General features: G+C 40.9%; 1 protein-coding gene across 1 annotated transcript in view; it reads right to left on the reverse strand.

Moving 5' to 3' along the window:
* Positions 1-14850, reverse strand: part of LOC136864860 (carboxypeptidase B) — a 100359-nt gene that overhangs the window by 24720 nt on the left and 60789 nt on the right. Inside the window, exon 5 of the mRNA XM_067142292.2 lies at positions 13083-13173. Within this exon, the coding sequence (XP_066998393.2) occupies positions 13083-13173 (91 nt within the window). The remainder of the gene's footprint in view (positions 1-13082; positions 13174-14850) is intronic.

Here is a 14850-nt window from a genome sequence, read left to right on the forward strand (position 1 = left end):
TTATTACATTTCTTTCTAAACTATGTAAGTTCAGTAACGTTAATTTTTGTACGTTTGTTCATATAGGTAGTGTGTCACTAAAACCAAACCTCGAAAATGTGTACTCCGTCTCTCAAGTATGGTGAGACAGACTGTATTGTGCTTCGAATATATTATCAGAGACTATCTGACTGCTTTCCGATTCAACACATTCACAGCTGACCGAATCTTCAATCTGCGCCTAGTTCTGAAATCGAATTCCACAATGTCCTCATTGATTTTAACAAAGCATAAGACAGTGTCATCCGAGGTACGATTTGAAACGTCATGGATGGGTTTGGAATCCCAGAGAAACGAACTAAGCCACATGGCAATAATGTACGTTGTAGGCTCCAACAGTAGAGTTAAAGCAGGCAACCAGTTGTCTCAGCCATATGAGATTCCATCACCAAATGTACTGACACCATCTGACAGCCTTTCGAAAAGAGAGGGGTTCTGTCCATATCAACGGAGAGTAGAGAGTGCGAAGCAATGCTAAAGTCTCTCTCGCAGGAAATCCATGGCAAGCGATTTCAATGGAGAGGAAACGTGGAGACAATGAGCATCGATCGGGCAATGAGGAAGAAGGTCTAGAGAGGCGGAGGGCATACTCAAGCCCCACAGCCGTGGAGAATCTAGCAGAAAATGGAGAGAACCTCAATAGAACTTGCTGCAATGGACCTGAAGAACGGTTGATAGAATCTGGCGCGATATCGAGCAAAGTAGGGAGGGTTCGAGCGACAAGGAATGCTATCGCTTGCATTAGGCGAGATTCGAACCACAACCACATTCATTAGAAATCAGAGGAATCAGTAGTGATGCACTCGAATATCAGGCCCCCGTATTATTATTATTATTATTATTATTATTATTATTATTATTATTATTATTATTATTATTATTATTATTATTATTATTATTATTGTTGTTGTTAGGCTCATCTTTGAGTTTGAATGCCCGCTATTCCGTATGAGTGTAGTGTAATCTACCAGAGACTGGTCAATTTTGGTATATCATAGAAGTTTTACCTTGGAGCCCAGATGTCCCTAGCAGCAATTTTCTAGTGCTACCTTGTGTCGGGAGATTATAATTACTGAGAATGTTTGTGTTTGGATATTTGGTACCCTAATCACCCTTCAATTGTTTATTTGCTATTTTGGATTTAACATCCTTCCTAAATTCAATTCAACAAATAAAATTATTGAAGACATTATTATTCTAGAACTATCTGCCAGCTCCCTAGAAAAGGTGTTAGTTTTTGAGCTAAGATGTCTTGCTGCAATGTATATTTGAGTGTTCCACGTCACTGAGGAGATCTCCCTCGGGAGATGTTGGGGCGGAGTGCTAGCGAGATAAGTCGGCATAACTAGGTACAGGCAGAATGTTAGCCTAACTAAGCGAATTTTATCTGCGTGTGAAGAAAGGTAAGATTACAGCGTTTCCCCTTAGCAGGTAATGGTTAGGTCAACCTGCATTTACTTTAATTTCTATGTAGGGCTTTCCCTTTTGACTTTACTTTAAATATAGGTTTTCTAGGCTGTCTTCGGACTAATCCTCTAATGGGGATTTTGTAAAATGTGAGTATATACCCTCTTTTCCCTTCTTCAAATTTTATTTTGGGTGACTTTTTCTAAATTGATCTACCTTTTTCTTCGGACTTGAAAAATGACTTACCTTAGTTTCCTAGTAGTATGGCTTAGCCACTGTGTTATCGGGCCTTATGCCCTGTCAGATATTTCCTGTGTACTTGAAAGTAGGAGTGCTTATGTGTTTTCAGCCTCAATTTTTCAAATTTTGTTTTCGGCCTTTCTCATTAACCGATGTTCTCCTGTTTATGGTAGTGTAGTGTGGGCTTCGGCCTCAGCAAACTTTCTGGCTCTTTCGATCCTATCTATGTATGTACCTCCCTCATTATATTAGGGTGGTAAGTGTAATAGTTGCTTTATGTTCTTAAGAGCACGAAGTGTTCTCTTCTCTACGTGTTAGTGGTTTAACACTAAATATTAATGTTATCTCCATCTCCTGGGCCCATAAATGTGTTAGTTGTAAATTATGCTTCTGAGTTTGAGACCCGTTCTATGTAATACTGTTTCATAAGCCACGGATTCTTGATCTGAACTGTATTGACTCTATTTTTCCCTGAGTTATGTAAAGACTAGTCTACATTTTACGCCACTCAAACTTATTCATCTACTAATGTCATTCCACTCCATTTCTCCGCGTACAGCTCGGAACATACCACTTAGTCGAGCAGCTCATCTTCTTTCTCCCAGTTCTTCCCAGCCCAAACTTTTCAACATTTTTGTAACGCTACTCTTTTGTACGAAATCACCCAGAACAAATCGAGCTGCTTTTCTTTGGATTTTTCCAGTTCTTGAATCAAGTAATCCTAGTTGGCGACCACGAGGCTCTTAGCTGAGTCCTGGTATTGTGTCTGCTTACTTGTGCCAGGCTCCTCACTTTCATCTATCCCATCCGATCTCCCTTGGTCAACTCTTGTTCTTTTCAACCCCAGTGGTACTAGTTTGCGAATCCTAGGGAGTCATTTATTTTCACGCCATTCATGGCCCTTGTCTTCCTTTGGCCAGTATCTTCATTATTCGAAGTGTCGGATCCCTTCCATTTTTTATCGCTGATTAGTGTTATATAGAGGATGGCTGCCCAGTTGTACTTCTTCTTAAACTAATAATCAGCACACCACCACTTAAAGGTCAGAGATTTAGAACTAAACGAAACCACAGAGCTAGTTAGCTAGTTGCGAAAATAGAGCTTTGAAGAGACATAGTTAACTCACAGAGAATTATAGACTGAACTGTGAAGGGCATAACCGTCTATAATAAAGATATAGCCTATGTATTCCATTCATGCTTGTATTTTTGCTGAAACCATGCTACTGTATTGTCTTCGTTAACTGACGAAGGCCTAGGCAGTTTTAAGACTTGTGTGTGTTGGTAAACATTGTTTGTGTACATTGTAATGAAATGACCACCTCGGCGACCATTTTGATATTATTAATCGGATGTTGTGGTAGCGTTCTAGTATTCCGGAAATCTTCCATGTTCTTGGTATTACACTATTTCGTTGTAAATGGGTCGAACACTGTCGGGTCATTAAATCCATTTAGTGAGAGTATTTGATATACTATTGAAAAATAAAACGTTCACATATTGTATTATGGTTTGGAACCCTAAATACTTTAAATTATGTTGTAGTGACGAATCATTGTAATTCTTATACGAAATATTTTTTTAATGTATATTGTTGCCTGTTTGATATTACCCTTCTTCATCCCTTTCGATGGTGGTGTGATCGAAACCTTGTCACTCAAATATTCTCCTTTGTTTGTCCCTTGTACCATCCACTAAATCGTCTACGTGGCCCTAAGGAAATTTTTTCTTTTGTAATTATTTCCACTGAGTTTCCAACTATTTCGTTTAGATTGTATGATACTGATACTGCTACGCCAAATTGCGTCTGTAGTTCTCAATTTTCAATTGTTAATTCTGAAATAAATGATGAATATCTAGTTAACTCAGAGCGTCACATGCTCACACTCGTCACACTTCGCATCGTCAATGACGAGAATTTGAAGGAAACCATTATAATATTTTACAAGTTTCTTTACGTCACACGGACACAGAAAGGTTTACGGCGACGATGGGATAGGAAAGGGCTAGGTGTGGGAAGGAAGCGGTCGTGGCCTTAATTACGGTGTGAAAATTAGAAACTACGGAAAACCACCTTTAAGGCTGCCGACAATGGGATTCGAACCCATTATCTCTCGAATGCAAGCTCACAGTGAAGAAAACCATAGAGTTCAAAACCCTTGGATCTCTAATTACATTGTACAACGACTCCACCCTGGACACCCGGATTAAAGTCAATGCAGCATGGCTGAAGTGGAGACAAATTACTGGTGTTCGCTGTGACAACACGATGCCTGAATATCTGATGACATAAATTTATAAAACAGTGGTGCACCCAGTAGCTCTCTAGGAGATGTAACACCGACCTTTGGAAAGAAAACACGCAATGGAGGTGAAAATGTTGTGATGGTCCCTTGGATTGACTTGCTACGACCACGCAACAAACGCATCAAATATTTTGTGTCTCCTCAGTTATGGAAAAAACAGGAGAGGTCCTACTCCGATGGTAAGGTCACGTCATGAGAAAAGACGAAGATCCTGAGGCGAAAATTGCACTCCAACTCATTTCTGGAGGACGTCGACCTAGTGGTAGACCGCTAAAGAGGTGTGTGAAAGAGTAACATCAGGGATGAGATGCACGATATGGATTTCAACCCCGATGACGTCCACAAGAGAGTCCTGTGGAAAAGACGTAGCAGAAAGGCAGAGACCCCATGTAATTAGACAAATGCTGGGAGAGAATAAGATGCAGTGTCATCTGTATAGCATATGCCGTTCATCATAAACAATTACTGTCGTATACATTGTAAAAGAAATGGAAAATCTCAATGTATGTATAATAGATGAATAAAAGGATAATGGCATGTGTACACTTCAATTTTTTGCCCCATACTTCGTTTTAAACTCAGATTACGTATTCCTAAGTCAAAAGGATGTTCAGTTCAATTTATTTCTATTTGTTTGTTTGTTTGTTTGTTTGTTTGTTTGTTTGTGTCTTCACTTGTTTGCTTGCTTGCTTGCTTCACCATCAGGAAAAACGTCTTAACAGATTTTCTTGAAACGGGTATTAAAGTTCTGATTTTTGCTTGGTTGTATTCTACGCTACAGTTTTATATCACGTGATTTATGTACAGTCCGCCTCTGTGGTGTAGTGGTTAGCGTGATTAGCTGCCACCCCCGGAGGTCCGGGTTCGATTCCCGGCTCTGCCACGAAATTTGAAAAGTGGTACGAGGGCTGGAACGGGGTCCACTTAGCCTCGGGAGGTCAACTGAGTAGAGGTGGGTTCGATTCCCACCTCAGCCGTCCTGGAAGTGGTTTTCCGTGGTTTCCCACTTCTCCTCCAGGCAAATGCCGGGATGGTACCTAACTTAAGGCCACGGCCGCTTCCTTCCCTCTTCCTTGCCTCTCCCATCCAATCTTCCCATCCCTCCACAAGGCCCCTGTTCAGCATAGTAGGTGAGGCCGCCTGGGCGAGCTACTGGTCATCCTCTCCAGTTGTATCCCCCGACCCAGAGTCTGAAGCTCCAGGACACTGCCCTCGAGGCGGTAGAGGTGGGATCCCTCGCTGAGTCCGAGGGAAAAACCAACCCTGGAGGGAAAACAGATTACGAACGAACGAACGATTTATGTACAATGGTGTAGCAATATTAGGGGAACCAAAACAGGAAATGTCAATTTTCTCCGATAATATATCATATCGGAAAACTGTACATGAAAAAAGTTGTGCAAAAATGAATATACAAAACTTAAAAATTCATGCGCTTTTACTATATGAGGACTAATGAAGGAAATGTTCTCAATCATTATATTTCTCGCAAACTTCCAGATTCGGAAATGTTAGTCCTATGTAATATGTGTAATTACCAACAATTATAGTAACATCCAATTTCAATTCTCCTAGATCTGACACTTGCTTATCGTACGAACTAAAATAATGAAGATACTTCATGCTATGTTCATCAACGGCGAGCATCGCTGGCGTGGAATTGTTCACTTGTCATGGTAACGAACCAATTGGTGGTTATGTTGATGTCTGGATATTTTTACCATGTGGGTCACTAGCCCCTCTTAATGAGAAACATAATGGGTATGGCTTTCAAACTGGAAGGAAAAACTGTAAGAAGCTATAGAAGCGGGAAGATGTTAGAAAACTAGCCTAGAACGCTCTAATATCGTCGAGGCAGAATAAATCAAAATGTGAGAGCCTGCAATGTCCTAATCTCTTAAAGAACAACAGCATCACACTGGCTGACTTGTGTTGTAAGTTCAGGTATGCTTTGCCTAAACTGTTGTCACTCATTTCCGTTGAATGACATTACTGCTGCAATTTGAAAAACTAACCCGTCAACGACACATAAACACCATCTTATACATGTTAAGGTTGTTGATAGCTCGCTAACAGTTCTTTACTTCGCACCAACCTATGGCCCGAACGTACAGTCACTCAAAAGAAGAATTAACGCATGGCTTTCTACTTTCCTCGCATCATATTTTATTATACTTCATTTAAATTATTAACAAATAATTGTAACAGTATCGGTAATTGATTCAGGCAATCAAGACGTGTTTCAGCTTTTCCACGAATAATCGCCATCGATGAATTTTGGGCCAGGGCATACGAACCAGAACTGAAACATCAGTCCGTGGAGTGGTGACATGCTGGATCACCAAGGAGGCAGAAGGTCCGTCAAAATCCTTTCCCAGTCAAATTGATGGTGATCGTCCCGTATGACGTCAGGGGTGTCATTGTTTGCCACTTTGTTCCACATAGCAGAACAGTGACCATACAGTACTACAGGGACTTCCTGGTGCGACAGGTACGACGTGGCGTTCGGGAGAATTGTCCGGATCTTGTGGACAGTGCAATAATCCTGGACGACAATGCAAAACTACATAAACCAAAGTGTGTAGGTCAGCTACTGAGACGTTGGGGATGGAAAGAATTGGAGCACCCACCGTACTCTCCCGACATTTCGCCCTGTGACTTTGATCTCATTCGAAAGATTAAGGAACCACTACGTGGTAGGCGGTTTGCAATTCGGGAGGACATTGCTAATGCTGTGCGCCAACAGGTGAGCCGATTCACACATGGTGCGGCAAATGCTGAGGCAGATGGTATTCAGCGCCTCCCACATCGTTGGCAGCGTGTGGTGTCAGTAGCAGGGGACTACTTTGAGGGTCTTTAGGCCCAGATTTGTCATGTCAACTTTATGTGTACTGTGTTGTCATTCTTTTGCATCTTTTGCCCTGTATACTACCGAAATACATTAGTGTGTTACGATATTTCAGTGCTATTCATTATCCACACATGTAGTTAACACCTTGTCCTTTCGTCTGTATATGTCACATTTTCCGACCGGACTGGTATCTTCAAGAAAAAAATAGCTGCCATGACGTTTGCCACAACCCTCGTTTGGTCATATGGGAAGTTGTGTTGCATCCGACTGCGCAAAACCCCGACGTTGTGTCTTCGTCTCAGGTACTTTGTGACTTCAAAATCCCCGATGAGCTAAAGCTAGATCAGAAGAGAACAAAGAGAAAGAAAAAAATATATTTTCCCCGCCCACGAAAATGGCCGAAATAATGTGATTAATAATAATTTGATAACTTATTTGAGACAGGATATTTCTGGATCACTGCATTAATTACTACGTAAAAGATCGGCAAGTCATACGCTTCTGATAATATTATAAAGATTTATTAAAATTCAGTAATATTCAAAGTGCTCCACGGAGGATAAGGTGCGCATCAGTGGAGTAGCAATGCTAGCTGTGGAACCGAAAGCAGAAATGAAAATCCCAGAAGAGGCGTCCTTGTTTTAACGAAGATATTAATAATTTTATCAACGATCGAAATAATCTGTCATGGAATTATGAACTACCCGTTTTGACCGCATCACCAATGTCAGAATACCATTAGAACACCAGATTGGATTGGAGACGATTGAACCCACGCACAGCTAGTTGGGGGTAATTTACTTAAGGAATCGTCATCTAGCAGAAGGGGAGAGTCACTAACCAGTGTTCGAGAGAAGCAGACGTCCGGCCGTGTCGCTTGTCTGCAGATATGTACTGTATTTCCTTTGTGCGGAAGTGATAATGAGTTGTACTCGAAGTGTCGTGAAGTAGTACGAAGAACCAATGTGTCTCTTAGATAATCTTGTACGCGTATTATTCGCGAACGGAGAGCGTGGAACTATGTAAATATGTAAATAATGTAGGACAGAGTTGTGACAGAAAAATGGATAGTTGGAACTAGGGAGCTCCCTATCAATTAAATCCCGTATTTACAATACTAAATTATAATTAAAATCACTGTAATCGTAATAGTAGGATACCCATGGTTTGAGCCATAAAAAGGCCCCTGGTGGATGGTTTACGACTACATGTTAATTGCACGGATCACTGGTTCGAAGTTTCATCTTGCGACCTCCATCTGCGAGTTGGTATCTACTGAAGTTGGTATCTACTGGAACTGGCTACTACAAACAAATTTTCCATTAACCGCAGAAAGGAATAACGATATCAAATCTTACCATGGAAGGAAAGGAGCCCGTAGGTTAACAGAGTGAGATCTGTATTTGTCTTCCCTATTTAGTAATATACGTTTCAGTATGGGAATATGCCTTATTTGAACACCAGATTAACTGATAGCTTTCAGCTATGAGCTTGCATCCGGGAGATAGTGGGTTCGAATCCCACTGTCGGCAGCCCTGCAGATGGTTTTCCGTGATTTCATATTTTCACCTCAGGCAAATGCTGGGGCTGTACCTTAATTAAGGCCACGGCCGCTTCCTTACCATTCCTAGGTCTTTCCTATCTCGTCGTCGCCACAAGACCTATCTGTGTCGGTGCGACTTAAAGCAAAATAGCAACAAAAAAGATAGCTTTTTGTCTTATAAAAATACTAGATAGGGACTCCTGGTGACGTGCAGAAGAGTATCGGCTCTAGTCCCAAAGCAAACCCAGGATTATCGTCACAACCAGTTTACCATGAAATACAGCCATATATATATATTCACCAGAGGAGTTGTTTATTGTGAATATATGATTCATTTTACGATGTTCCTTAACAGGTGTGTGTGTGTGTGTGTGTGTGTGTGTGTGTGTGTGTGTGTGTGTGTGTGTGTGTCAGAATTTGAATCCGGGTTCTGTCCCGCAGTTTGGGTTGTTGGTCTGTGCGATGTGGGTTCGAGTGCCGGGCGTAACATTTGTTCGTTTGTATTATCTGTTGCGTCCTGTCCATGTGTATTCGCATTATATGGCGCTATTTAGGATTTCGCTAGGCGACCACTCAAAGTTGGCTCCAGAATTCAGGAGTTCTTCCAATGTCGAAGAAATAGATTAACGATTAACCATCACATTTGCAAATAAATACTCGTATTGAGGAATATTTCAAATTAGTATTAAAGGAGTCGATGTGCTCATCGTATGGTCCAGAAGTAAAAGAAAGATCATTCATCGAACGTGGATTTGAAAAGTGAGCGGAGTTTTACCTCCGATTTTATAGGTATTTTGGCCGACATGTATATTACTGTATTATCATATTCAGGGTTATTACTTTATGAGTGTCCGGCTCCATGGCTAAATAGTTAGCGTGCTGGCCTTTGGCCACAGGGGTCCCGGGTTCGATTCCCGGCAGGGTCGGGAATTTTAACCTTAATTGGTTAATTTCGCCGGCATGGGGGCTGGGTGTATGTGTCGTCTTCATCATCATTTCATCCTCATCATGACGCGCAGGTCGCCTACGGGAGTTAAATCAAAAGACCTGCATCTGGCGAGCCGAACTTGTCCTCGGATACTCCCGGCACTAAAAGCCATACGCCATTTCATTTCATTTCACTTTATTAGTGATTAAATACTGTATGTTCACAAATATTTTTGTGCCATTGCCATCTGACGCCGTCTTGTTAGCATCGTTGTTTCCCCCCCGTTTTGATATGTCTGTAAGTTAGTATTAAAAAAGTACTTTGCCGCGAACGCACCGCGGCTCCGTGAGTACGGATGTTGAAACTACAGGAACGGAGCATTGTGCGGTCTATTCTCACATGGTCAGAGGAGCATTTGTTCACCCATCAGTTTGGAATTATACTTCTTATATTCTTTTCCAGATGAGGTGACATTTGAATCCTGACCGAAAAGGTCCCATATGTTATAGCGATATGGCTTATGGTCCCAATATGTTTAATCTCCCATACATACATACATACATACATACATACATCCATACATATCAATCCGTAAAGAAATTAAATGAAATGGCGTATGGCTTTTAGTGCCGGGAGTGTCCGAGGACAAGTTCGGCTCGCCAGGTGCAGGTCTTTTGATGTGATACCCGTAGACGACCTGCGCGTCCTGATGAGGATGAAATGGTGATGAAGACGACACATACACCCAGCCCCCATGCCAGTGAAATTAACCAATTAAGGTTAAAATTCCCGACCCTGCCAGGAATCGAACCCGGGACCCCTGTGCCCAAATACCAGCACGCTAACCATTTAGCCATGGAGCCGGACATAAATTCGGTGGATACCCAGAACAAATGTTCTATTTATAGGTTCAATTATGTCTGAGAAAAGTGCGCACAACTTGATCAAAAGTATCCGGACACCAATCTGAAATTGCACTTAGAATTTACATGTATCACGTTCCCTATTATTGGACATTAATGTTGGGTGGGTCCACAATTCGCCTTTTTGGGGTCTTTAACTCAGCTGGGAACACTTTCAATGGTGTGTCCGAATATCTGTGGAGGAATGGCAGCCCATTATTCCTAAAGGGCACCGAAACCAGAGAATGTAGTAATGCTGGACGCTGGGGTCTGGAGCGAAGTCGACGTTCTTACTCATCCCAAAGGTGTTCCAATTGGCTCCGGTTGGGACTCTGGGCAGGCCAGTCCATTTCAGGAATGTTATTGTCCACAAACCTTTTCCTCACAGATGCAGCTTTGTGACAGGATGCACTGTCATGCTCTTACAATCGTTGTCTCCGAACTGGTCCTCTACTGTACGCAGTACACAATGATTTAAAATGTTTTCATATCCTTCCACATGAAGAGTTTTCTTAGGCAGAATAAGGGGACCTGACCATAGAAAACACCCCCAAAGCATATCACCACCTCCTCCATACTTCACTGCTGGCACTACAAATGATTGCAGGTACCGTTCTTCAGGCATTCGCCAAATACAAACACTTCCATCGGATTGCCAAGGGTATAGAGTGATTAATCACTCAACATCGCTTGTTTCCAGTCATCCACTATCCTTTACCACTGGCTACAGAAATGTTTGGTTTATCAACAGCAGCTCGACCATTGGACCCCATTTTGTCGAACTCCTGACGCGCAGTCATTGTACTGACTGGACTACTGACAGAACTTGGAACTCACGAGTGATTCCCTCCGCTGATTTCTTACCATTTTTTACAACCACCGTCCGCAATGCTCGAAGATCCCTGCCCGTCATTAAATGAGGTCTGCCTGGTGTTTGGTTTAGCTGCCGTTGTTCATTTGCGGTTGCAATTTAAAATAACATCACTTACAGTCGACTTTGGGCAGCTTTAGAAGAGTTGAAATGTTTGTTACTCAAGTGACAGCCACGTTCGAAGTCACTGAGCTGTCCTGACCGACCAGTTCTGCTGTTACTGCCTCTCTACTGACATACTGGCGGGTTCTCTTCTCGTACACCTACGGTTCAATTACGCATTACATAGGGGTGTCCGGATGTTTTTGGTCAGGTAGCGCACCTGCGAGGAACATACACAACACTGTAACATGCTGCTGCCATAATCTTCGTATCTAGGTTTCTATGCGTTCCTGCGATAATCTTCGTATTCTCGCATCTACGTTTCTACGTGCTCCTGCCATATCTTCGTATCTACATTTCTACAGCATCATCTACTTTCTACCTTAATATTCTAACCTGCTTTTGCCATCTACGCTTCTACGTATTAATTATTTGATGTGATTGACTAAACATTTTCTGCTCACCCGTCTCTCCGCTCCTGTAACTTTCTGCATACTGACTGTCTCTCTGCGTCTACCTTCTACTACCTACGTCATCTGGTACGTCACCAAAACTTCTAGTCTCCGCTTCCTTACGGATATATAACGGACAGCCTCGCTCATCTGGTTAGCCTGGCATCGACTTTTGTACAGTGTATGTGAGTGGAAGGGCTACTGACCTCGTGCGGCTTGTCCGTGCGATGCGTGTTCTTTTTCCGTCCAACTGGAACTCTAATATCGTTGTCTTCGGAACTGAGTGAGCTAAAAATTCCCATGCTATTCTTTGGAAATCTAAATTAACACCTCAGGCGTGCTGTATATTTATATTCTCCAGTTTTTTGGAGGTCTTAATCTGTGCCTCAACTGTTACTATCTGCTGCTGATTTTAATTTTCACGCCGTGTGTTTTGAAAAGTTTTAATGTGGACTAAGAGTGGCCATCGACGACATAATTTGCTCAATTCATTTAATAAGGGCAGTAACGGGTGGATGAACTTTCTTAAGTTTACGTAGTCGGACTCGCACTTTACTCTCCTCTCTTATCCCTGCTATTACTATCCTCCTTTACCTTCCCCCCTTATTTCACGTTGATGTTTTTACCTCGACTGTTAGGTTTTATAAAACACCCTGGAGGTGATATATTTAAAACGTGGCCAAATATTATGCTGTTATGGTAAAATGTCATTTTTCAAAAAGTTTCCGTCTGCTTTCCTGAAAAGAATACTATATGTCGTGATAATGTGTGTACAATTTTGAAAATTGAAAAATTCTTGGCTAGTTGTTCTTTTACTGCCCTCTTATTGTATTCCCACCTTCAAGGTGAATAGTGTAACTTTTTTCTCTTAAAAGAAAATAGGAACATTAATAATGGTCTTCATCCATGCTTATCCCCGATATTTTCTGATCCTATATTATGTGTGTACCGTGCAAAGATATTTATCTAATACAGTTCTTTATCTGCGTTATCAAATGGTCATCTTTTTTATTGTGTGCCTACCACGGATCTCTCCCTCTCTCCCAGTGTAGCTTCCTGTCCCTCTGCTCGTTTCAAATTTTGTTTACATAAAATATTGGTGTGATTACCTATGTAAGAGGAATCGATGACGTATTACCATTGCTTTTGAAACATCCTGTTTTCCAATCAACGGTGATGATTATGTACCATGTATGAAACATAAAGTAAACAATCGCCACAACATCATGCGTTCTTTCTTTCTTCAAGTGACTGTACATTATTTCCATGGTCTTGTGTGAGGATAATTTGAATGTATAAGTCCTATATTGACAAGATTTCCCTTAAATCTAATTTTTTGTGATGGTGATTGTTGTTTTGGAAGGGTAAAGCAACGACATGAGCTTGTTACGATAAACAACGCACGGTTTAAAGTAACTATTGTAGCGGTATATGGTACAAACCTCCCCATTTAATATCGAAGTTCCTGTTAGGATCGACTCCTCGGCATTTGGAGTTTGGAACTTTGGACCGCGTCTTCCGCCACATACGATCCTGGAACATCACAGATGAGCATACATTTCGTCACAACATAAAAGTGTACGGACTTAATATTGAACTAAAGTAGTTAACATAAATAAATAAATAAATTCAAGATTGTCCTCATTTGTAGACTAACAAGGTTATCTTTTCATTTTATTTTAACAATACTCTGTATCCCACTGGGGCTTTATTATGTGCACGTTCTAATTTGCTGCACAGTTACATTTCTTTCCAAATCATTCGGGTTTTCTTACTTTTCGGATTATTGTCTTGGTCTGAATCACTATTCTCTATAACATGTTTGTATTTACTCCCCAATTCATCAAAGTCGGTAAAGTCAGAAAGGTTGTATGTTTGCTAAACAAATACAAATGTTCTACACTCAAACTGATACTGTTTTAGCTGATTGACCATACACGTTTATTAGATAATCGAATATGTGCTGCACTCTAGTGGACATATTCCAAAATATATGGAGTGCATAAAAGTGATATATCCAAAACCTACCATCTTTTCACACCAAAATTATGTTGGGGATATCATTCGAAAGGTTGTAGAAGCTATATAGCCGGAAGGACGGAGCTATCCACTTCTTGTACAAAATAATAAAAATAAACTGAAACATTGTGTATTTCAAAATGCCTTCAGAAAAACTATTATTCTGAAAACTGAAGTTACAGTACATTCTCTATTTAACGGATAATCTGGAGCTTTGTGCGTAAAATCGAAAATCCGTGAAATCGCGAATCTTACGAATTGTATTGACAATAAAAGACTTTCAGTGGTACTTACATACTTTATTGAGAACAAATTTATATGCGTACCGTTCTGTAGTCGATTCGACTTAGAAACGTATTAGGTTCCAGTTGTTTTAGACTTGTATACCGTTCCTTGATAATTATTGATTGAAATTGCTGAAAATGTTTGTAAAAAGCAGTCACCTCTGGATCCGTAATGGGGCACCTGTCCACTTGTTCTATAACCAGCGATAGTGTCGGACCAGCTGAAACTGCTTTTTTATCATCAACACCACCGCTATCTTCTTTTCGTCACTGTCAGCTTTCTGGTCTCCTCGTAGAACAATCTCCTTTACTCTGCGCCACCTTCGTCGATGCCTAGCCATTGCTCAATGTCATTCTCGCTGCAGTTTCCATCAGCTTGCTTTAAAGATCTACGAAACAAGTAAAATCGTATTCTAGTTAACTTCCATTCAATAATAATTCATTTTAAAATAATTTTCATTATCTATTTATTTCTCGGTTTATGTCCGTTAAATCGAGAGTTTACTGTATCTCCTTTCTTCATTGAAGTATTCAATTTCTTTATGATATTGTACTGAGTAGAGCTCTGATATCCATAATAAAATGGATAATGACTCGTAAAACAGGCCTAGTGCACTTGTGCTTTATAAGAAGCAATTTTCATTAGTAAACATGTGTCACTGGTATACTAATCACCTGTAGCCGTTCCGTAAGAGCACACGTATCAAACAAGAACACGTCTAAACCGCGCATCTTCCCTGAACATAGACATAATGTTTAAACTATCACAAATACGATATTCGTAAATAACATTGTTTTCGTCACATAAAGACCGGCATGCTGGGTCGAGGCCTGTAAATGCAATGATCGTTGGTGCTATAATCTTTGCAATCGCTGCAACGTTCTTGAACACCGAATAATGAGGAGA

The sequence above is a fragment of the Anabrus simplex genome, chromosome 1 (genome assembly GCF_040414725.1).
Source record: "Anabrus simplex isolate iqAnaSimp1 chromosome 1, ASM4041472v1, whole genome shotgun sequence".
NCBI classification, from domain to species: Eukaryota; Metazoa; Arthropoda; class Insecta; order Orthoptera; family Tettigoniidae; genus Anabrus; species Anabrus simplex.